The 25,427-nt window shown below is 37.9% G+C and overlaps 1 protein-coding gene across 4 annotated transcripts in view; it reads right to left on the bottom strand.

The window, feature by feature from the left end:
* Nucleotides 1-24,997, bottom strand: part of LOC132667229 (E3 SUMO-protein ligase ZNF451) — an 88,370-nt gene extending 63,373 nt beyond the window's left edge. Inside the window, exons 1-4 of one of the 4 annotated variants that reach the window (XR_013555658.2) lie at nt 24,887-24,997; nt 24,253-24,336; nt 15,058-15,138; nt 11,284-13,550 (exon numbers count right to left, since the gene is read on the bottom strand). Coding sequence is in view for 3 of the 4 variants with exons in the window: in XM_078447032.2 (XP_078303158.2) it covers nt 15,058-15,138; nt 24,253-24,336; nt 24,887-24,907 (186 nt within the window). In the remaining variant the exon portion in view is untranslated. Of the gene's footprint in view, nt 1-11,283; nt 13,551-15,057; nt 15,139-23,689; nt 24,218-24,252; nt 24,337-24,886 lie in introns of those variants that run through there. The other 3 variants (XM_078447032.2, XM_060615819.3, XM_078447033.2) reach the window with 3 other exon arrangements.
* Between the last annotated feature and the right edge of the window lie 430 nt (nt 24,998-25,427).

Here is a 25,427-nt window from a genome sequence, read left to right as displayed (position 1 = left end):
CAAAGGATTTAGAATATTACCACGCTTGAGAGATTGTTTCTGAAACTTAATCAAAGCAACAAACCTCACTGTAATTTTATATTAATTGCCACAGCCACCACAAACTTCAGCAACCACCAACCTGGTCAGTCAGAAGCCATCATCATCGAGGCAAGACGAGAAAAAAGATTAAAACTCACTGAAAGCTCAGATGATGGTTAGCATTTGTTAGCAATATTTTTAAATTAAGGTATGTATATTTTTTTAGACATACTACTACTGCACACTTAACATCTGTCCTATTGTGGTGGTCTGGAACCAAACCTGCAAAATCTCCAAGGAATGCCTGCACAGGTGAAAGTAAGACTTTTGTTTTTGAGGACAAAATGTTTGTTTTAATGTAGTGGAGTTGAGTTATAGCAAAAATTCCAAGCTAGAAGTAAGGTATAACTTGGGCAAGAAAGGAAGAATCTCTTATGAGATCTAATCCGTAATAATGGGATTCAATGTGTCAACATAACTGGGGGCAGAGGGAAAAGCAAAGCCTGGGATAGGAGTCCCTTATTTTGTCAACTAAGGACATTTTTTTTTTTTTTTTTTAAGTAGGCTCATGCCCAGTGTGGAGCCCAATGCAGGGCTCAAATTCAGGAACCTGAGATCAAGACCTGAGATCAAGAGCTGGACACTTAACTGACTGAACCACCCAGGCAGCCCAAGTAAGGGCATTTTAAAGGAACTAATATCAATGGTCACCATTTCTTACGAGTAAAGACACAACCTCAGGCTGATCCTTTAAAATTTCCCTTAATAGTCTCATATTAAACAAATTTAGCCTTGTGAAAAACTAGCTGCACTATCCTGATTTTTCTTTTTGCTACAGGCCAATAACCACCTCAAAATCAGTTCAGTTGAACTTCAAATTAGTTTTGATCATGAACTCACAATCCTGATCATAAAAGATCATGAGGAGTCACACCCAGGGTGACTACTATTTGGACAAAATTTTCACCAAAGTAATTAATACTTTCACTTACTAGTCAAGTTTAATGAGCTAAGATTTCCTGGATACTATTAAAATTTCTAACATTCATGTGAAACATCTATGTGAACTATAAAATCATACACTATCATTAAATAGGCAAATTAATGACGAAATGGCACAATACCGCCGATCAATGAAGTTATCATCTATATACATTTCAATGTCTTTTTTCCCTAACTTGTATTTAAGTGAAAATAATTTTGTCTTTTGTTAAATAAAATATGTTAAGTAAAATCTAGAAAGCTATAAATCAAATCTTAATAGCAGTTGTTTCTTTCTGTCTGGAAAGGTTTTTTTTCCCGTTTTATCTCTATTTCCTAGTATTTGTACAGTGAGCACATGTAATAAAATTATTTACAGAATTTCAATTTTTTTTTTCAGTAGACTTCACGCCCAGTGCAGAGCCCAACATGGGGCTTAAACTCACGACCCTGAGATCAAGACCTGAACCTGATCAAGAGTAGGATACTTAACTGACTGAGCCACACAGGTGCCCCATAAAATTTCAATTTTTAACAAACAAGACAGCATAAAGACAAAAAGAACTGAGGATCTCACTCTTTTGTTTGGGAATGATAGATCTGGTTTAAATTAATCCCTTACAAAAATAGAAGTTTAACATTTATACTTTATAAAGGTAGATGGAAATTCTGTATCTAGAAGCAACATAATCTGTTAGTAAATTGTATTTAACTTTTCTTTTCCTCCAGATTTTTCCCTCTAAGAAATCCAGTGACAAGATAACATTATTTTCCAAACCTAACAGAAAAAGATACTAATCATAACTAAGGTAAGTCATATTCAATTCAACAGACTTAAGGGCTATCAGGAAAGTGTATTTTACACAGTTTTGATGTCAAACACCATTACTATTTTAAAGCAAAAAGCAAAATACATGTATGCTTTAAAAAAATTATGAAGTACCCATACCCATTTGTATTTTTAAGTGTAAATTATTAAAAGTATATTTAGTCAAATTAAAAATACTAGTTTATTTAGCCTAAACCTGACCGTCCTCTTTTTCTTTTTGGAATATAAAAATAGAAAGCAAAATTCTTAACTTTTCCAATGACCAAGGTAATTTCTAAATATACATATTTATTCACAAGAAAGCTAACAATGTCCCACAAGTAATTTTAACTATAACTTGAATTTCACAGGTGGGTTTTCTTTCAAAATTCATCTACAAATGCCCATTTCTTGGACCATTCACTCAATCCTTCAGTGTATTATAGTTTAAGAAGCCAAGTGCCATATACTTGACAACTCCCCTTTGGTAGTTAAGAACTGGACTTGGCACTGAATGCTGAGAAAACAGGCTATAATCCATTTAATAAAACTTTTCTAAGGTCTCATGAATAAATGTTTTTAAAATATTAAATACAGGCAGATTTTCCATTTTACTCTTCATTCATCTGCTCACCCAAAAGTTGAGCTTCTTACTGCCATTAAGTCAGTTGTCTAGAAATATTTGCCAAGATTAAGTTAAAGGAAATACAGAATTAAAAGAATAAATCTGCTTTTGTAAAGCATTTTCTAGAAACAATACTGAACAAGGCAGGGCTTCACAGAAGAAATTATCATTTTATAATAGTTTGTGGCATTATATCATTTTGAGGCTTTTTTATAATGAGCAACTGACATATTTTAAAATCACCAATCTCTAAAAAGCATTTTAGTTGTTGAGTAACTATCAAATTTGGCATTATACAAAATTATTTTTTAATGGAAATAATGAATATAGCCAATGGAGCACTCTGTGAAATGGACTAATTCTCACTCCTTACAGGATGATGTAAGCTAGGAGAAAGCACTGTAAAAATAGTTATCCAGAGAGGTGATCACAACAACCCAGTTCCCTATCTGACACACCAAAGGTGCTTTTTTGGCTACAGAAAAGCCAGTAATAAGGAAAGATGAGCTTTGTAGGAGGTGGGGGGGGTGGGGGGAAAGAAGATTAGGGAGAGGGGATATAGAGAACAATCCAAGGGAGAGGTTTATTTGTTGTTACAGCATCCTTCCTGAATACCAGCTGGCACAAACTAGTCAGAGGGGTGTTAACTGGAGAATGATTATTCTGGCCATTATCCTTATCCTCTATAAGGGATTCCAAGTTTTAAAAAAGCTCAAAGAAGCAATCAAATGCGAAAGTGTAATTAACTTTGTAAATCATCATGTTATCTATCCATCTGACGAATGCAATTAATTTTAAAAGAATTCCTGAAACAATTGCATTATTTAATACAAACTCAAATTCCAAAGCCTGCTTATTACTGCTCATTCTAAAGCCGGGGTCCGCAGTTCGGTCTGAAGTTTGTACTCCCAGAAGTTCTGTTTACCAGAAGCCTCTTCTGCCCAACCTATGGCTCAAACCATACCCCAAAATAACATTTTGAAAAGCAACAATTTTTCTCAAGAATTTTATATTCAAATACAGACAGAGCAGAAGGGATAAACACAGCAAAGCAGTACAATATTTATTTACCATCTCCAGCAGCAAAGCTTTGGAACCAGAAAACAACCCTTTTATACAAAGCAATCATCTTCCCACCCCCAACTGGTTATTGTTTACAAATACAAAGTACACAGAACATCTGCTTTATATGAGCAAACTTAAAAACATACATACAGATATACCCCATTCTGTAAAGTACTTTATTCATTTAAGAAGGCCAGTAACCACCAAACATGTTAGGTAAGATTCTTCTTCCTGTATTGTCTTTTCGGTAAATTGCCAGTATCTATACTTATAAAAATCCCTCCTGGGAAGAATGACAGATTCTCCTTCAGCACAGGACCACAAACAAACAAAAAAACAACTTTGGAACTCGGGAATTTTAAAATATCTCTGAAGCTGCTAAGGGGGAGTTATAGCTTTAACCCTGAGTGCCACTGCTATATCTCTGGCACAGAAAGAAAAAGGATGAATTATGAAAAGAGAAAAGGTGACAAAGTGGCAACAAAAGCAAGAAAAGAAACTCCAAACCAGAGAAAAAACAAACAGGAAGTTGACAAAATGTGTTCTGGGTGCTGCTGGAGATACCACTGGCACAAGGTTCACAGGTCTTTCTTCAATACAACACCTCCAAACTCCAATGAAGCAACATTTTTAGAAATATCTTCATTTTCCCCAAATCCACCCTCAAATTATCTATAAACCAACATACAGGGAGATTAGCCACATTTAGCTACACTAAGGACACAATGCCAATAGGAGGTCATGAAGTATACAACTGTATACCCATAATGTAACATTCCACTTCAGTGTCATCATCCTGTTCATCTTCAAAGTTGTTCTCTACCGGTGCCTCAGTTCTTTCTCACTGCTTGAGCTGTCTATCCCTGGGGCTGGTGGTGCACTGACCAAAAACCCTCCTTTGGCTCAGTTCAGAGAAGAAAAAGAATTGTTCTAGATGTCCACAGGAGACTATGGTACAAAGGGAACTCCAGACAGACTACTTCTATAACCTTACAAGTAACGGCTATACAAACTTGGTACACTTTGAATAAGTAGGAACCAATACATTTTCATGGGTAATTTATCCTTTTTCTTCAGCTGCATCTCAAACTGTGCCCCATAAAGGCTGTTCCTTACAATTCTGAAACCAGATGTGATGTTCCACATGCCTTTGTATGCACTGATTCATTTCAATGCCTGGCTCCTGATTCTCCGTTAGTCCAACTGGCTCTTCTCTAAGCATGTTCCAAACCCCAGCTCAAGTATTTACTAAGTAGGAAAAGCTTCCTTGATCCCTCTAGATGGCCCTCTTTTGTTCCAACCTCATCACAGACAATCCTCTAAACAGGACAATTACATTGTATTGGTATTTCCTTCTCTTGTGAGAATACACCATCTCTTATGAACTCCCAGTACCCCCAGACCTTCCTCAGTGCCTGCCTGCACATAGATATTGATAATGATGATAAAAGTTTGTTGCCAACATAGACACAAAGTGACAAAACAGCATCCATCAAAAACTGTATACACGTACCTACATATCCTAGCTCTTCATTCTACATTCTTTTATTTCTTATTATCATAAGCATTTCTTAGCTTGCACTTGAGAAAAGCAACTATTTTACTTTAAATATGCCTTTCAATGACTTAGTCCATTGATGGGTTTGCAATATAGCTTAATGGTTGAGCCTTAAAAAACTGTAAACAAGGGGAAATGACCTGATGACAAGAACTATTACATGCTATTAAATACACATCTTAAAATGTACCTGTACTTATACCCAATACCATCCCACAGTTATATCTATGAATGTGTGTAGAAACAGCACAACTATGAAAGAAATCTATATTTGACTTTTGAGTTTTCAAAGTACTTCTGCGCATTACCTCATTTGAGAGTAGGAAAACTGAGGCTCAGATAATAAATGACTTGCTAATACTCGGATCAAGGTCTTTGAATTTAAATACCATGTGTGTTGCACCATTCCACCTTTTTCCCTAGCCAATATCTTAAAGATGCCAGCAAAAAAATAAATAAATAAAATTTAAGTGTGTATCTGAAACAAAATGGATATAACAAACAAAAAAGGTAGGAAAAAAAAAACATGACTAAAATGATCAGTGCTGAAAATGAATGGAATACATGAAACAAGCCAATGACCATGCATCAAGAACAATCTTAGTCCCACCGTGAAATCTCAATGGGAAAACTAAGAGGTTAGGGTTTCTCGTCTGACACATGAAATGACCAGGAATTAGTTAATATAAGACATCAAATACTAAGGGATGAGAGTACAACCATAAACACAAAGTTTAGGGAAGAAAAAGATTAGTGTATGTCAAGTTAGCTCATCAGAAAAGTTAAGACTTTAGTAGAGCCTCGAAAAATACATAGAGGCAGCCTAGTATAATGCTGAATTCAGACTTTGGAGGAAGAGTCTATATTCAAAGCTTGGTTTCACCAATTGAGCAAGGTGTTTAATGATGTTTCATTTCCTCATCTGCAAAATCAGAGTGAATTTCTTCCTCAAGAACGCCTTGTAACTTCTAGCACACAGCCTAGTAAATGTAAGCTCTATAAATGAAAATTTTCTCCTCTGCTTGCTTCCCAGGTAGGAAGACAATAGTTAGACTCAAGGCTATCAAGGTGCTTTCAAGATCTCAAAATATATTTTTGCTAAATGTAAATAGGAGTTGTTATAAGCCATTAGACAAAGACCAACATGCATGCAACTCTTGCTAAGAATCTAAATGAGGTTAATAAAAAACTGACTAGAACCAAGGCAGAAAGGAATGGGCTGCACACCTAACAGCTGGATATTTAATGTAATTAAATATGTTCAAAAAAATGTAACTGAAAATTTAAGACTATTTAGTGACTTGGAAAATGTTTTCCCCCAATCGTCCACATCATTGTTGCCCCACGAATTAAGTGGTATAAATAAAAGGGACCACAAACATGATAGTTCTTATAGCACATTAGTGTTAAATGCACACTAAGTAGTGTAAAATAGCCATCATAGATAAAAGTGGGAGTTAACAAGAGGTCTAACTGTAGCCCTTCAAACTCAATGACGTGACAGAGCTACTCTTATGGGCAATGAAAGAAAACAGAAAACATAGATAGCTCATGGGAAAAAAACAGCATATCAAAGTAGGTCTTGTAAGAAGACTACTAACAGAACTCATAATAACACCTGAAGCATTTAAGATCAAAGGAGAAATTTAAAATACCACTAGATATAAAGCATTTACTTTCACTTCTACCAAAGAACATAGTTAGTTAGGATTATTAGAAAACTCAATACAACTTGAGACATCTCCAAAGTCCTAAAAGAAAGTACAGACAACCTGAGAATTCTTGTTGAATTCTTGACAAGGCATCAGAAAATCCAAGAGACCATTTGAAATAGACAGTTATCTCAATAAAACATGTAAAGCCCTTAAGACCTGGAGAAAACTAGTTAACTTTAAGATACACTATATGTCAGCACTGTTCTATAACTCCATGGTAATGGGCTTAAAATTTTTATGAGAGGATGCAATTAGCCATAAACCATATGTAATAATACATTTGTGTGAAAATTATAAAATGAGAAAATACTACTATTAAATGAGAAAGCATTTAAAACTGATGAAAGTTCAATAGCCAGAAAATAATAGTTCCAGAGACTGGACTGGCTACTTTTAAAAAAAAAGGACATTAAAAAAGAAGACTAGAAAATCTCTTACAATAATGCTGAAGGCATTGTATTTAAGTATACAAAGCCACATCAAAATACTGGCTAGTAATTACTGGTAGAATAAAAAATATAATCTACATCAAAGAGATTAGGGGAAGATCAGACATCCTTCCAGAAAGATGTGTTACATAAGGGAGAAGAAAAGATCAAATAAAGAATGAAATAACTGATATGATAACATCAAAAGGACATGGTTGGACTGTGATCACTTCCAGATATATCCCACTGGAAGCAAACATAATTTCCAGTAATAACATAACTCAATGATACCGAACACGACTATAAAAAAGTTTTCATTACTATAAAGTCAAGCAAACAAAAAAGACAAAAATATTACAAAAATATTATCCCACTAATCAATAAGAAAAAAAAGATTTAATAAAACAGTATTTCATCATTCGTACAGGACGGGAAATTTCATAAAAAAATTTAATGGCTTACAAAACTCTTTATTTCTGGAAAAATAACTAAAAGATTTGCATTCAAAAGCGATCATCAGTTAAATGATAACTTCCACCTGTATATTTTAAGTGAAAAATGGAAGGATTGGTTTGTGTATCCACAAATGAAAACTATACAGAATGGACCTGGCGAACTGAATGACATGCCTAAGATGTACACAGATATCACAATCCATTATTGGACTAGCCACTAACATTAAGAATGGCAAATTTCAAAAGACAAGGAAACATAAGCAGTGCAAGTCTGGGGCAAGATATGCCTCACGTTAAAGAAAAAAAAAAGTTTTCAATTATTGCAACCTTTATAAACTATTCCTACAAAGACCTAATCCATGATTTCTAACCTTCATCAGAACCCCACTAAATTACATCCTCAAGAATAGTGAATGTGGCAGTTAAGTCTACTTATCCATGTCATTTAACTCTGTATCCAATTTTATAGCTAGAAGGGATTCTGGATTGTGTCTATTCCAACCTCCTTGTTTTTAGTACCTGAGGTTATCCTGGATGTACTGGACCCTTAAGGACATTATCAATCAGGTCACTTAGGTATCATTCAGTAAATTATTAGTATAGTACTAATGTAACATACTAAATAGTATCCAAGTATCCTGAAAGACTTTATGCTCCCCTCAAAATGTCATTTTGAGGGCTATGTAAATAAATGGAATTATAAAGAAGCTGCCACACAGTAAGAAAAACAAAGTTTAAATACAATTACATTGATAAGGAAGTTGTCACACCGTCTGAAAACAAAGGATAAAGTATCAGGAAATCTACTGCTTTTCCTAAAGTCCTTGTTTCTTCTTACCAAGCAAACACTTCCACTTATCAAATATAAGTTGTGTTACCATGGCTTAGAACAAAGTTAGATAGACAAATGACTCAATCAGAAAACCTGGAACCTGCAGAAAGAAAACAAAGCTGCCTTAATGCCCAGGAAACTGAGCCAATCATTAATAACTAAAAAGAACTACCATAACATTATTTAAATAAAGGGGAAGGGCATACTCTATAACCTTCTGAAATGGATCAACAGTGCTATAAAGAAAACAAATGAACATTCAGAAGGAGAGTACATTTAGATAGTGCAATTGTACAGATGATGAATAAACTATAAGACTCCAAAAAAAAAAAAAAAATAACTGTACAGAACTCACATAAATACCACCAGCAACATATGCAAGACACCAAAATGTTAAGTTTTAAGCAGGGTGAAATTTAAAAAGGCACTTCATATAACAATGGAAACTGTTTCTCTGTACACAGTAACTGCAAGAAATCATATTGTCTTCACATATATTTTATGTCTAGTTGAGAAAAAACATTTTGAAGAAAAAGGATCATTAAACACATCCCTTTTGAGAATACCAAATCATTAAATTTGCAATTACCTCAAAGCTTCCCGAAAACCTAGAGATATTTAAACAGGTTCACCTAATGGAGAATTTCTGTGGCAGGCTCTGCCCATGGCAGGCACAGTAAGAAAACTTACTATCTAATTGTGAGTTCCATATGCTATTGGGGTTGTCTCCCTACAACAAGTCCCCATTTTTAGTTTTGTAACACCATTATCATTCAAGTATGCCAGAGAAAGATTTTTAAATAACAAGTTAAGAATACTGTTTCTTCTGCAGTCAAGAGACTGATCTATAGCTAAAAGCTGTTCCCATTTACTGCATTCTGACAATCCCCACTCAATTGCCAAATCCAAATCCCTTTCAGAAGTTACCCAGTCAACAATTCGGGGATTTCTTTTCACTTTTAGGAAAATTCTCTGGAGATGCTTGAGTCTATCAACTGGAGAGTGGTAATGCAATTTTAACTTTACTACTGAGCAACATAAATAACACAAGAAGAGAACAGCAATGCTGTTTTATAAAATATTTGAGGAGCTATACAATGTAAATAGAGCTAACACGAGTGAACTGTACACTTAAAAATGGTTAAGATGGTAAATTTTATGTTGTCTTGTCTCTAACCACAATTAAAAACAAAAATTTTAAAAGGAGGCGTGTGTTAAGTGGAAGTGCCAAAGCAGTTTCAGAGAATCCCATCTTCACATATCATTTTTTGATTTGGATTTTGGAAAGTAAGAGTACCTCAAAAATCATCAAATTTGTAACCCACTATCTGATTCAGGGGAGGAAAGGGGAGAAATGGACAAGTGGGAGATTAAAGTAGCCTTAGCTAACTCGGAACTATGTGCAGCCATATAGAACAGTTCCAAGGTCTCTCTCTCCACTGAATTCACCTGTGACTAGTCCTTTCAAAAAAGAAGCTATATAGTGCCATGTCAAGGGCACATGAGACCACTTAACTGATGTGATACATATCAAACTATAAAAATCTTTATGATTTCTTAGACCCTTGTGTCTTTCAAGGTAAATGTTAAGTCTAGATATGACTTGACCAAATGTGCAAGATCATCTCCTCTATCAAGTCTGCTAAGCTTAATCTACAAATGGGACCAATATAGTACTCTGAAATTATCTGACAAAATAAAATAACTTCTTCTAAGTAGGGATTTGAGTCTTCAACCTCTGTTGCGTCTTCAACAATCAGAAAGAGGAAGAAAAGTAGTAAAAAGGGTACTGAATATAGTTACAATGGAGGGGGAATGAGCTTCAACTATTAAAAAGTGGGGCACTAGGGAAAATATAAATCACCACTGTGCAAGAACTACGGCAGAAATAGAAACCACATGAACCCTAAAACAGTTATATTCCACTAACAGTAGATCCAAAATATTTTGACCAAGCAGATGAAAAAAATGCAGGTGTTTTACAAACTAAGGAGATACAAAATGTTAAGTCTGTTGACAAAAATTTTTTGGGGGGCTGTCAAGCAAATAATACTAGGTGATGGACTCTGATCCCTCAAACTTGACACTTCTTCCATTTTTGAAGTCATGCTGCGAAAACGAGGATCTAAGGACTGGTATACTGCACAGCCACTGCCTTGAGATTAAAAAGATACTGTGGAATATACAATTGAGGTATCTGCTGCCAGTTCCAGAATTGTGAAGAACTATTAATGGAACCAACTTGGAGCAAAAAGATAAGTCGTCTCTCATGATTAAGAGTCTGACTAGAATAAGGGACCAATAAACCAAGAACATGTTACTGAAGTCTTGATTTCAGACTTTTAAGAAATCATTACTGGATGTTATCGTTTAAACAGATATCCAGAAACAGAACTGCATGAGATGTTCTCTTTACTACATCGATAGTTATACTCTAACACTTAAGGATTCTCAACATCATCTATTTGATGGCATCCCTCTTTATTACAGTAAGAGGACCAGATTGTCAGGCATGTTTGGAATTCTCCTATAAGAGTTCAGATTTGCATGCCTGGATTGTAGAACATCCTTTATTTCCAGGACACTAATGCACATTTCCTTTTTGTGTTTAGAGTGATGAATTATCAAGCTCAAAAAGTTTAACTGTTTAGAAGGTAGGTTTGTTTAAGAAGGTCATCTTGGTGAAAGGCCTAGAATATCCTGAGAGAACACCATGATGGGTCTCACAGCTTGCTATATGTGAGAGCTTGACAGGTCAAAGACTTAGGCCATGATGATAAAAAGAATTCTCTCACATGTAGCTTTGAGTGGTAATGACACTGTAGCCATCAGTCTCGATACGGACAGTTACTTTGAAAATTTTTAGAGATGTTACAAGAAGGAAAGTCTTTTTCCAGCTGGTGTCCACAGTAGACCTGTAACATCTAGCCATCCTACTGGAAGCAAACTGGATTTGGCAAAATTTGATTTGTATTCCAGTTCTTGACAGAGTTGCACGGTTGATTCTGAAGTCTGAGAGAGCTTGAGAGTAGTATGGACTCTTGAAGAGTCAGATCGTCCTGACATAAAACAGGGCACAACAGATTTGTCATTTTGTGAAGATCTGACAAGGTGAAGCCCGAACAAGGAAGCACTGATGACATAAAAATGAAGGATTTGCCTCTGGCATTAGTAAACAGAGACCCAGTAGCAGGTTATTTCCAGGCCCCAGATCTGCTAGTCCTCAGTTTACCAGTAAGATTTTCCTGAGGAACAAATCATTTATATTTTTTTAAGCACAAGAGGATTCAGATTCCTGAGTACCCTCCTCTGAACTTACTTTGGACCAGAAATAATGGGTAAACGTTTGTCCAACCCTACTCAGATGGAAGTCTCTACCGTCACTTGGCCAATAAAACATAAGTCTCTATTTCAAAAGTCTAGAATTACATGTTAGCCGTGATAATTCCAGACATGCATTTATTTTCTGAGGTGACCTCCTACCTGTAGATCCTGTTTGAGTGGGGAGGAACAAGTAAAATAGTTAGGATCTTGGATGACTACACTGCTGAATGCAAACAGGTTATTAATTCTTGTACCCATGGCGTTCTGGAGATTCTCCCTTTTTTCTATATCTATAGGGGTGGTTTCGAGGTTTGTACCAATCTCCTTTGGAATATCCTCTATTGTGATAATGTGCTTTCTGATCATGACTATAAAAGTATCGATGTTGGTTATAGTATTTGTTGTGGTCTCTATAATCATTTTCTTTTATACTGTTTTCTTCTGCAACAACAGCATTTACATCTTGTCCAAAGAGAGAAGAACCATCAAAGGGCAAGTGTGAGATCTTCTCCTGGGTTTTCTTAGTGAGAGATGTAAGTCGGAGCCAGGCTTGTCTTCTGTAGTCTATTGCCATGGCCATAACTCTGACTACAGAATCCATTATGTCCCTAGTAGTACAAAGCTGCCAAAGGCCGGCATCCATACCATCTGATATTATACACCTTGCTTTTCCACGATCAAACTCTGGGTCATGAACCAGATCCTCCATGTCTTCCCAGAGTTTACGCTGATATTGAGTCATATAGGCCATGTAACTAGCAGCTCGGGCTGCAATGGAAGCAGCATGGTAGAATCTACAACCCATGACCTCCATTTCTTTTGAGGTAGAATCTAGAGGAGATGTTGTGCTTCCTCTTTTGCTGTGCTCTAGTGCTTCTACAATAGGGCCCTCGGCTGGTGGATTTGGTTGGAAAGGAGAGGTATCCTTGGCCACAGGATATACTCTGTGCCCCATGAAGGAAGAAGGATGGCAATCAGCAGGGTCTTTAAAAACCTCAGTGGTGGCAATTCTCAGAAGAGGATGCAATGGAGGAACCAAACGTTTCTTAGAGGTCACATAATCAGGTTTCCCTTCACATGATTCTGCTTCAGATTGTAACGTTACTCTCTTTATAACACCTCTTTGTTCCATTCTTTTCAAAAGACCTGTGAAACTAGACTGACTGGGATCAGTTGGCTGCCCTTTGTCATCAGCTGAGGGGGACTTGCAGTCAGCTTCTTCATCAACTGTAGATAAATTTTCATCCTTGGAGGTGGAGATGTCCCACGGAACTGAGGAGTTCTCACTTGGCCTAGAATGATGGAATCTAAAACAGCTCCTAGACTGCAGATCACGTATCACTCGTGACATCTCAGCCACCTGTGTCTGAAGATAAAGGATGGCATCTTGTCCATGCTGTGAAGCTGAAGAAGACTCTACAGGTAAATCCTCCTTGACCTCTGAAGAGGCCAAAGATTCTTGGGGGACCAGAACTGGAGATGAAGGCAGAGTCTGATAATTTTGTGATGGTTTAAGTGTCTCTGTCTCAGAAATCTTAATATCTGAATTATTTTGATCATTTTTCTGGTTCTCCAATGGGTTCTCAACAGAAGAAGGTTGAGAAACTATCCTTTGTGGACTGCTGGTGCAACTCCCAGAGGAGGAGCTGCTGTCTCCAATGGGAAGAGGAACACTGCAGCTAGAGCACATTTCTGGGCGATGATTCTCAGAGGATGGCACCTTAGACTCAGGCATTCTCTGGGTTATCCACATGAACAAGAAAACCAAGGAAGAAAAAAAAATGCTTTTAATATGTTAACTTTCAAGTGCAGAGATGCATGACCAGTAAGTAGAACTCAATTTTTTTAATTATTATAACAACAATGAAAGATGCAATCCACTACAGGTCTGCAAGGGGATCATAGAAGTCAAAGCCACAAGCTTCACTACCCCCAAAACCCAATACCAACTACGGGCAATAATCTGGCACTCTATTAAAAAAGAGAGTAAAAACAAGCCCAGTTCAATTGGTGCCATCTTAGCCTACTGCTCAGTCTTCTGCTAGGACAAGAAGAGGTGGTGAGACTACTGGTGATTAACAATCTTTTTTTTAAAAATCCCATCTAATGTATGTAAGTCAACAAGTAGAAGTTTATAATAGTATAGAGAACTTGGGAAAAGTTCCACTGAAAATCACACACACAAAAATATTTCTCAAAGTCCCCATTGAAGAGTCACTTTTAAGTCCTTTAAAGATTCTTGTTCCCTCTCCATGAATAACATAAATGAATAATGATAAAACTTGCCAGTTGCATAGTCCTACTTTATGGTTTGTAGTTTCCAAGGAGCTTACATAGTATGTATTTGTCACTTCATTTTGTCCTCACAACAACCCTGTGAGGTAGGTATTATTATCTGATAAAGAAATTAAGATTAAAGGCTACTTAATTTATCCAGAGTCACAAAATTACTAAGGAGTAAAGCTCAGGCTAAAACCTAGGCATACTGATTCCAAGTCCAAGTCTCAATCCCTTGTAACATAAAGCAAGAAGTATTCCGGCCAGGAGTCTCCAACCCATCAATCCATCAAGACAATAGCCCATTAATAGAAACTCGGGCTAAGACAAAAGAAAGACAAGGTTGCTACAAAGGGCTCAGCTAGTTTAGTTCTCAGAGTAAGGGAAGTATTAGTTTAAGGGTCAAACCCACAACCAATAAATCACAGGTAAGAGAAAAAAAAACCCCCTAAATATGTGAGGAATAGAGAAGGTTAAAAGGAATGACAACTGAAGTACTATACCACCTATAACCCTTCCCCACATTCCATTTTCTAAAGGATCTTCACACATCCTCTCTTCCAAGATAAAACAAACTTTCTGTGGCCACATGGTTCTGGAAGAAAAGGATCCAGTTATACATGGCACCTAAGGAGAGATACGAAAGGAGAAGGGCACAAGGAGCCAAAACACTTGCAGTTTTTATTCCATTTCCCTTTTATCAGATACCATCTTCAAGTCTTAGAACTTTGCTGTATCATGTTATCTTTTCACATTCTCACTGAAAGTAAAAAACAAAACTGGAAGTAGGAGATGTTCTGGGCAAAGGACTCAATGGATACCTTCTATGGCTCATTCTATAGAAATGGACCATTCACTAAAGTACTACACCTCCTAAACACAGCCATCATTGACTTGATAATTGTCTTAGACAAGTCCTCTTAAATGACTAAAGTGAAAGAAACGCAAATCAAATATAATGTACTTACATCACTATGGGAGGTGCTAGGCTCTTCATCATCACTGCTGATCAGATCAATGTATTCCAGAACAGGTCTTAATGGTCCTTCCTATGAAACAATCAAGCAAATTAACAAGTCATGTAGTTATTCAAACTAAACCAGTCACTTAAAACAATCACTGTTTTTGTTGGGACTGGCAAGAATTCCTCTAAAGAGGCGGCCTATGGGCGCCAGAAAATAATTAGAACACACACAGAAAAATATTCAGAGTACATGAGTAAGAAATGATGATGGGGCACCTGGGTGGCTCAGTTGGTAAAGTGCCCTACTTCGGCTCAGGTCATGATCTCACACTTCATGAGTTCAGGCCCCACATCGGGATGCTAAGAGCAGCTTGGGGCCTGCTTCAGATCCTCTGTGCACCCCCACCCTTGCCCCTCCCCTGCTCGTTATCTCTCTCTCTCAAAAATAAAAAATAAACATTAAAAAAAACTAATGACAAGATCTAAAAGGAAGAGTTTAAACCTTGGTAGAATATTAAGACAATGTTATTCTTCGAGGAAGGATTATTAATAATAAAGGAATTAGTGCTATAAGGACACAGATATGATTCAATGTTTTTTAGATGGGATGAGTATTAATTACCTGTTAGATAACCAGACTCAAAAACATGTGGTTCTCTGACTAACAGCTTGGCTTTATTTCCCACTCCTATAGTCAAACATCAAACCTGATTCTTCTCCATCCTGCTTCCAACCATACTAACTGCATCATATATCAGGCCTTGAATACTAGGCCTAAAAGCCTAGATTTTATTCCATAGGCAAGAGGGAATCAATAAATACTAAGATAAGGAAAACATGAGTACTGTGCTTTAAAATTAATCATGTAGATGAGTATGGAGAGTGGGAAATGCAGGGTAATTAATCAGTCAAATAATGCAAAAAAAAACCAGCAGCAAAGAGAGTAGTGTTGTAGTATATATACAAGACAATACATGGGTATTAAGAAAGAAAAAAAGATTGGCTATAAAAAACAAAATTCCAACAATAAAAAGGAATCAAAGAAGTCCCTAAGGTTTCAAGCTTGAACAACCAGCTGGATATATCTGGAATTCAGAAACAGGAAGCCGACACTCTTTTGAACATAATGGGTTGATGTACCAGTGGCACACAAAGTTAACTGGCAGAAGCCAGAAATGCAGGGCTGAAATCTGGATGTACAAACATAACTAGAAATACAGATTTGGGAGGGGTTCCTCTAGAAGACTAAATTGAACTATGATATTGCTAACAAAGAAAACAATGAGGAAAAAGAAGAAATTTAATGAGGCTCTTGAGGAAATGCTGGAATTTTAGGACTCAAGAAGAGCTAAGCAGGTAATTAAAGACTGAAGAAGAATCAGGAATGGATAAATTCAAAAACACTAGAGAATCCTCAAAAAGTTGTCAATGCAAAATGCAGTCAAAAACATGGACAACCAAAAAAACTGCCACTGAAATTGGCAACATGATTTTTAAATGCCTGAAAACAACTTTCAAGAAAGTAGCAAGCATATAAAAGCCAGGCTCTAAAATATTAAGTAGAACATGAGGCAATAGAGGCGCCTGGCTGGTCAACGCAGCATGCGACTCTTATCTTGGGGTTGTAAGTTTGAGCCCCACGTTGGTTGTAGAGATTACCTAAAAATAAAATATTAAAAAAAAAAAAGAGGCAGTAAGGCCATGAGTAAAGAATATTATTTTTTAAATTCTAATATGTTGAGAATAAGAGAAAGGAACACAGGAAGAGAATATAGCTGAGGGAAAGATTTCTTAGGATGCAGAAAGCTGACTGTTGGCAAGCCAAAGTGATCTATTCAGTGGATAAACTAACAGAGAAAGACTAGAGTCAGGACACAGAAGCTAAGATCTTTAAATATCCTCTTCCTTAGAAGAGACATTCCGTCTCAAAGATAACTTGTTTCTCCCTTAGGCTATTACTTCTCCTCAAGCAGAAAACTGCTATCCTTGCAGACAGGTTTTATCTAGGCACTATGATAAAACCAGAGACCAGAACTTCAGGACAGGGATCATGTAATAAGTAATTAAGATTTTTGCCTGAGCTGTAAAAATGGAAGTTTAAAAAAATGTTTTTTATTTTTTCTAAATGTTTACTTTTGAGAAAGAGTGAGTGAGCGAGCATGAGCAGTGAAGAGGCAGACAGAGAGGGAGACACAGAATCCAAAGCAGGCTCCAGGGTCTAAACTGTCAGCACAAGCCCAACGCGGGGCTCGAACTCCCGAACCGTGAGATCATGACCTGAGATAAAGTCAGACGCTTAACCAACTAAGCCACCCAGGTACCCCTAAAAATGGGAAGTTTAGAAAAGAGGATATTCTCCAATTATGGTCAACAGAGAGGAATCACCTACCTTTAGACTACAATCTACCACTGTTATTGTCAATGTTATACATTCAATTCAAGGAAGTAGAAGAAATAAAAATATGCTAGCTTCTCCTGTTCTAATGCCTTAACTTTGGGCTCTTCAAGAAATGTGCATTAGAAATTGTTATTACATGTCCATAGCAACAGCCCACCAAGAAAGTCTCCGGGTTACCAGAAATACACAGAGGGAGGGGCAGAGAGAGCTTCCATAAACAGAGAAAAAAGAGACGAAAGAAGGTAACAGAGTACAAAGCAAAAAGTAGAAGAGGACCCCCCCAAAACCCCCAAAACCCAGGATAAAGAAAAAGGTCACAGATGGGATTTAAAAACAGCTGCAGAAATAGCAGAAAATAGCAGGAGCAGGAAATGATGAAAGAAGACTATTACAAATTTACTGCTAGGGTGAACCATTAGACTGATATGCAACCAACTATTCCTGAACTAGCGAAAAATGACAACTTCATATGATTCACACTAATTAAAAGAGTAAAAACAATCTGGGTAGGAAATCCAAAAATGAGAAAAACCAAGAGTCATTTAGAATATTTATTGATTAACTCAGCAAATAATTATGGGTTTGTATGTGAAAGAATGGTAGATGACGATGACATGTATTTGAGACCACCAAAAAAAGCAGAAGCTGAGTTAAAAAATAAGAGAAGTATCCCCAAGGAAAATATTACTTATATGCACACACTCTAAACTTTAGTTATGGATATGGAAAAAATGCCACCATAACGAACTTAACGAATCAAAACATTTTAGTATTCCATTAATTTTACTACTCATCAATAACATTTGTCTTTGAGCCCTATACAGGAACTGTACTAAACTTCTCATGTAAATGATTCCATTTAATCCCCAATTACTTTATGAGATGAAACAGTGAATTATTACTATTACTCCTTTTAACAAATGAGAAAACTAAGTGAAGTACACCTGATTCTCTAAATATATAACCGGCTGTGTGGTCACTATAATTCTGAGGTTAAGTTCAAAGTATACACACTACATTTTTTTTTAATTTTATTTTTAAGTAATCACTACATCCAACGTGGGGCTTGAACTCACAACCCTGAGATCAAGAGTCACATCCTCTACTGACTGAGCCAGCCAGGTGACTCTACATGCTTTTTTAAATCAATCCCTTATTACCTAAGTTTTTAAGAAACTTTGTCTTCCTTCAAAAAGAGAAAAAAAGACTTCTTGCTATTGCCCTCAAATCTGAATAACTCATAACACTAACCAAACAATAAGTTATTAATTCCCCATAAGAATGTGTATTATGTCAAGAAACATTTCTTAAAATGTTTACAGTAACTGCCTATGTTCTTAACAAGTATAAATGCATGTTGTCCTCCAATTAAAGGCATTTTATTTGAATTTGCTCAACTCATCAACTAGTAAACCATCACTCTCATCATCCCTTTTGTACCAATAACAAAATCAAAGGATTCTACTCCCGAAGGCCGCACAATTAGGGCCAGGAGCACAGGCACAAACAACACAGTTTAGTAACACAGCTGAATTAATATTAATATTCTAAGTAAAAAAAAAAAAAATTAATGACACAAAAAGCTTTCATTCCTGCTACTAGAAAAATGATTATCATACAAAACCAAACACCAATTACCTATGACAGTTGACCCTTGAAGAACATGAGGGTTTGGGCTATGACCTTCCCTTCCATTATGGAATTGAAAATCGACATACAGCCATCTGACTTCCCAAAACATAACTACTAGAAGCCTACTGTTGATTGGAAGCCTTATCAATAACATAAGCAGTTGGTTAACAGGTATTTTGTATGATGTTATTATATACTGTATTCTTACAATAAAGCCAAAAATATTACAAAAATCATAAAGAAAATACATTTATAGTACTGTAAAAAAAACTAGATACAAGTGGATCCACGCAGTTCAAACCCACTGTTTAAGGGTCAACTGTAAATGGAAAATAATGTCAATACATTAAGATATGGACTGTAAGAAATGTAGTTCACCCAAGTCTAAAAGAATATGGATTTGAATACTGATGCAAAACTCTAATCTAAAATTTTAATAATGCATGTGTTTTTTCAATAGATTTCCAGTTACAGGATCAGGGATATAGTTTACTTGTGCAATCCTGCCCAGTTCAAAAATTCCAAGTGGTTCCCAACTGCCACTTTTAGACCACAATTCGAAATCTACATTATCTGGCCCACCCTTTTCTCTTTCACTTAAAAAGTTTTTATCCTCCAAAACTACACAGAATCTTCCCTGCTTTCCCATTTTGATGGCTTTCCTTATTTCTTTTCAAAATGCTCTTTTAAATACAAATACTAAATGTTACCTAGGCCAAAAAGGCTTCTTTTATTTTTTTATATAGCACCGGGTACTTTTTATAAAATAACTACTTTCTACAACCATTTACACAGTTCTCATAACCTATATTATCTTCCACATTGAAATATGGGCACTTACAGGTAGGACCTATTTTCAATTAATCTTTTGTAGTTCTAGAGTACTTACTTCATGACTCTGCATATCATGAGCTCCAGCATTATTTTTATTTACTGAGCTAATTATAGGTGCAAGACACCCAGCCAAGATACCTTCACATTTTTGCCCATGACTCTTACCTACTGCAGTTTAAGTATTATCACTTGACCTATGTGCTTCAGAAGCTAATGATGAAATTATACCTTGATTTCCTTCACTATTTCCATATGTTCAATGATTCCACATTATACCAATAATCTTGACTAAAACCTAAATCTCATGTGCTATTACCAAGATTATAATAGGTTGCCTTTGTGTCTCAAGTAGCACTGTGAAAAATCATGTCATCAGCTCTTGGCTAAAACCATTTTCTGGGAGTAAATTAACTAAAATATACAAAGTTTCAAAGAAAGACAGAAAGATGGTGGCCGAATAAGGGATCAGAAAAATATTCTCAGTTTTCAAAAGCTTGTGTTAACACCATTTCACTTTTACGAAAGACCTACATTGGTATCAGTTTTCACTAACTGAAGTAAATCTGAAGATTTTCTCTTATACAAAAAAAAAAAAAAAAAAAAAAGTGATGAAAAACAGAAATACTGTACAGCATTTGTTTTGCAGAAAACCATTACAGAGGCGGTATGCACCCCAAGCAGCGAGAGTACCACTGCCAAGCTGCTTCCCTGTGAACTAAACTCAGCATTTCACTGCCATAGCTTTGGATTATGTCTGTAAACATCTGTACTTTATCTCAATTTATTTTGGACATCCATTAGCAAGATGTGTTTTAAGGTATCAGAAAAGCCAAAAAGAGGTTATTTTTGGGGTCTGGAAATGCTGAAAATTTTTCCATATAAGCAAATGGTAACTGCTTCTTTGCTTTAGACCCTCTTAGCTTATAAAGTTTTCATAGGTTTCAAATGTTTCTACTTTACAATAACTGGGAGTGGTGGAGATACACCTGTATTATTAAACTAAACAGAAAATGAGAGCAAAATGCTTAAATAAAAAGTTTTTGCTATGGTAACATTATGTTTGAGATCACCCAGGTATTGGCTTTGCAAAAATCAAACAGTACACTTATAAACCGTGCAGTTCTCTGTACATATATTTCAACATAATTTAAATGAAAGGGATTTATTATCCTTATTATTTCTTTCCTTCAGCACACTGCTATATTTTGCAAACCACTGAAAGACTGCTGTGCCACCATGTGATCAAAGACGGGAAAATTACATTAATGAGCGTGAATTAAGAAATCCAAGCCAGAGTAAATCAAGAAGCAACATTATAATGCCATTTTTGTATCTGAAGAAATCTTAAGCAGAGAACAATTTGTTATCTTTACTGGATGAGCATCACCTAAAGGAATCAAGGATAAGATTAGTTTACAGAGAGAAGTAGAAGGTTATATCTCAATTTATTTTAAAATAGAATTAAGTTATCATTAATTATCACTTAAGTGTTATCACTAAAAATGTAGAAGCAATGTTTTTCATAGATCTCTTCTAAAACTGTAATTGTGCTTAATACATATAATTCACTTCTTCATTTGGAACTATCAGAACTTTGAACCTGTATTTGCCAACAGGGATAAATACAAGGTGTTGTATCAAGGTGCACACACAATATATTTTTTAATTTTTTAAAATGTTTATTTAGTTTTGAGAGAGAGAGAGAGAGAGAGAGAGAGACAGAGCATGAACAGAGGAGGGAAAGAGAGAGAGGGAGACAAAGAATCTGAAGCAGGCTCCAGGCTCCTTGCTGTCAGCACAGAGCCCGACACAGGGCCTGAACTCACAAGCCATGAGATCGTGACTTGAGCCGAAGCTGGATGCTCAATCAACTGAGCCACCCAGGTGCCCCTGCACTATATATTTTTTATTCTTGACACAAAGATGTAAGATATTCTCTACATTTAAAATTAAAAGAATATTTTTAAAAAGCTTTTTTTTAATGTTTTTTTTTTTTTTAATTTTTTTTTTCAACGTTTTTCATTTATTTTTGGGACAGAGAGAGACAGAGCATGAACGGGGGAGGGGCAGAGAGAGAGGGAGACACAGAATCGGAAACAGGCTCCAGGCTCCGAGCCATCAGCCCAGAGCCTGACGCGGGGCTGGAACTCATGGACCACGAGATCGTGACCTGGCTTAAGTCGGACGCTTAACCGACTGCGCCACCCAGGCGCCCCTTTAATGTTTTATTTATGAGAGAGAGAGAGAGAGAGAGAGAGAGAGAGAGAGCACTTGCAGGGGTGGGGCAGAGAGAGAGGGAGACACAGAATTTGAAGAAGGTCCAGGCTTTGAGCTGTCAGCACAGAGCTTGACATGGGGCTTGAACCCATGAACCGTGAGATCATGACCTCAGCTGAAGTTGGATGCTTAACCAATACATCACCCAGGGGCCCCTAAAATTAAAACAGTATTTCAAAAATAAAGAGTATTTTGAACTTCAGCTTAATACATTATTAAGCTTAAGTTACATACATGCTATACTGTAATTTTTTATTCCACAAGTACCAAAAAGTTTTTCAAATCTTATTTTTATAAATTCCATGATTCTCAACCCAACACCCATAGTTTATAAAGAAGTATATCATTCTTTCATATACACAAATATCAAGATGAATATTCTCCAAATACCAATATTCAGGAACAACCTGAAATATTTGTCCTAAGAAGCCATAGAATCCTGTTACCAACATACTTTAGTCCACTGTTAGGGCACCTGGGTGGCTCAGCTGGTTGAACATCCAACTTTTGATTTCGGTTCAGGTCATGATCTCAAAATTCATGAGATCGAGACCTGCGTTGGGCTCTGTGCTGATAGCACAGAGCCTGCTTAGCATTCTCTCTCTGCCCCTTTCCCTGCTCCCATGCTCTCTCTCAAAATAACTAAACAAACACTTAAAAAAAAAAAAAAAAAGAAAAAGAAAAAGTACATCTGAAACTAATTTAACACTATGTTAACCACACTAGAATTAAAATAAAAGGACAAAGGGCACCTGGGTGGCTCAGGTGGTTAAACATCTGACTCTTGATTTTGGCTCAGGTCATGATCCCACAGTTTGTGAGATCAAGCCCCACACCAGGCTCTGTGCTGATAGGGTGGAGCCTGCTTGGGATTCTCTTTCTCTCTCTCTCTGCCCCTCCCCCTGTTGCATGCTAACCTGCACTCTCTCTCTCTCTCTCAAAATAAATAAAAGGAAAAAGTACCACATGCACTAGCAATGGTGAAGACAGCCAAAAAAATGATCTCGTAAAAGACTCCTCAATAAACCAATTAAAGACAATACAAGAATGGTTTCACCACAATGGCCCTAACGTTGGGTATATAGAGGATATCATTTAATAACCAGCTTTACAAACTGTCCCAAACCAACAAACATAAAAACACTACAATCTATTAAGAAAAACTATACACGTTTCACAGCAAACCTCAAATAACTACAGTATTCAGAAAATGGTTTAGAGTAGAAGTATTCTCTAGCTAACTATGACACCACTTTAAGCTGAGCCTTTGCAACTCTTGACAGTTTTGGGTGAAAATCATCTCCAAATACGTCATAACCCCCACTCTGCCTAAACCAAGGCTTTACAAACTGTGGTTCAGAGATTCATATGTCCTTTCATCTTTCCAAAAGGAAGACTCCTAGGTCCCACCTACAAATTCCGATTCAGTGGGTATGGAAGGGTGAGGCCCCGCAATCCGCACATTTACCCTTGGTAATGCTTAAAGACCACTGACCCGAAGGGACGAAATTCTGAAAAATATGTGTGTTCCTGGTGATGCGGGGATCTCCATATGAACATCAACTCCTGCACTATGCTGTAACAAACACCATGATCTCACAGGTCAGGGAAGTCTTCAAGCTAGTCGCCTTCATGTTATGCAGCTACATAACGCTCAGATTTTGAGTTCTTGCAAGCCTTCTTGTTCTCTACCTCCTTCCTCATCATCACCTGTCCTCTCTCCCTCGCCTGCATCGTCATCTGTTACAGGACAACCTTGTCCCTCTTGGAAACACGCCTAGACTAAGCATTAAAACGGCGCTAAATAAACGCACGAGAAGCGTGATGGAGTGAGCACCACGGACTTTCGGCAGTCTTTGTGACGGCTACCGCAGCTGCTCAGAGGCCTCTTTGGGGAAATTTCCTAATCCTACGCCACGCTCCCCGGTGTCTAGTACCTATCAGACGTTCATACACAGTTGCTCAATGAGGAGTGGACAGGTGCAGTACAATCACATAATGGCTTACCACGCGCAGTCTTGGGACTCTAGGAAAAACCCGAATGTCGTTGCTACTTACACTAACAAACTGAATGTCATCTTCATTTTCATCCGTTGTTGACTCAGATGCTTCGGGCCCAGCTGGAGGGACAGATTCTATTATCTATAAAAATAAGCCAAAACACGCTTATCTATACAGCCACGTACTTGGTGGAAGAGACTTTCCCAAAAGGAACGAAAAAGAAAGAGCTTTTTAAAACAACGAGCTCTTGAGGAAACCTAACAGCACAACTGCATGCAAATCCGACTAAGAACAGAACTCCATGGAGTCGCGTTCTGCCTCTGCAGACGCGGAGCCACGGGGAGCGGACGCCGAAAACGACTCCCCAGCCCCTGCGAATTCCCCTATCTGCTCGAGGAGGAGGGATGCACGCTCACCGCCGAAGAGCGATCCTGTCTCAAAATGTCGCTCTCGCGGGCAGAGCGGCGACAACAGGGAGCACCGGGGCCGGCGTAGGGGACCGGGGGCGGCCGGGCGGCCATTGTTACCGCTGGGTCGTCGTTAGGACCCGCACCAGGCCCGAACGCTGGGCTCGGCCCGAGACGCCGAGGCTTTCGCCCCGCGGGCGCACAGCAGGCCGCACACTCAACAAAACACAAAGCCCTTTCGCGACGCGGCTGAGAACGCCGCGGCCCGACGCTCCACCACTCACCTCCGACCCCGGGTCTCCCATTTCTCCGACGGCCTAACTGACAGCACCACCGCTGCTGTGGTCTCCGCCGCCACCGCCGCCGTCGCAGCTGTCCCCGCCGCCACCGCCGCCACGACTTCCCTTCCCGCCCAGCACCGCTTCGCGCCGCCGTGACCCGCCCCTGCGTGAGCGCCGACGCCGCCGACGCCACCGACGCCGCGGGCGGAAAGAGGTGCGAAACCGCTTCAAAAGGAGGAGCGGCCGGCTCTGGCCCGCTATCCCCCGGAGTCTCTTTCGCACAGTCCCGGCCTGCCTTCTCCGCGCCGCGCAGGAACCTGGGAATTGTAGTTCTAGTGCCGCCCGAGACCGTCCCGGCGTCAGTAGCAAACCGCGGAAAAGGACTCCAAAGCATGGCTCACACATTTTGCCACGCTGACGTCAGCTGCAGCTTTGCGGAGCCGTGGGCGGGCTAGGTTCTGTTTCATAGTGAAGGGCAGGAACAGGGATGTGGAGGTGTGTTTGCAATTGGGTATTGTATGGGTGTGGAATCGAAGCTCACCGG

Source organism: Panthera onca, chromosome B2, assembly GCF_046562875.1.
Source record: "Panthera onca isolate mPanOnc1 chromosome B2, mPanOnc1 haplotype 2, whole genome shotgun sequence".
Taxonomy (NCBI): Eukaryota; Metazoa; Chordata; class Mammalia; order Carnivora; family Felidae; genus Panthera; species Panthera onca.
The sequence above is the reverse complement of the archived record's forward strand: the minus strand, read 5'-3'. Positions and strand labels throughout refer to the sequence as shown.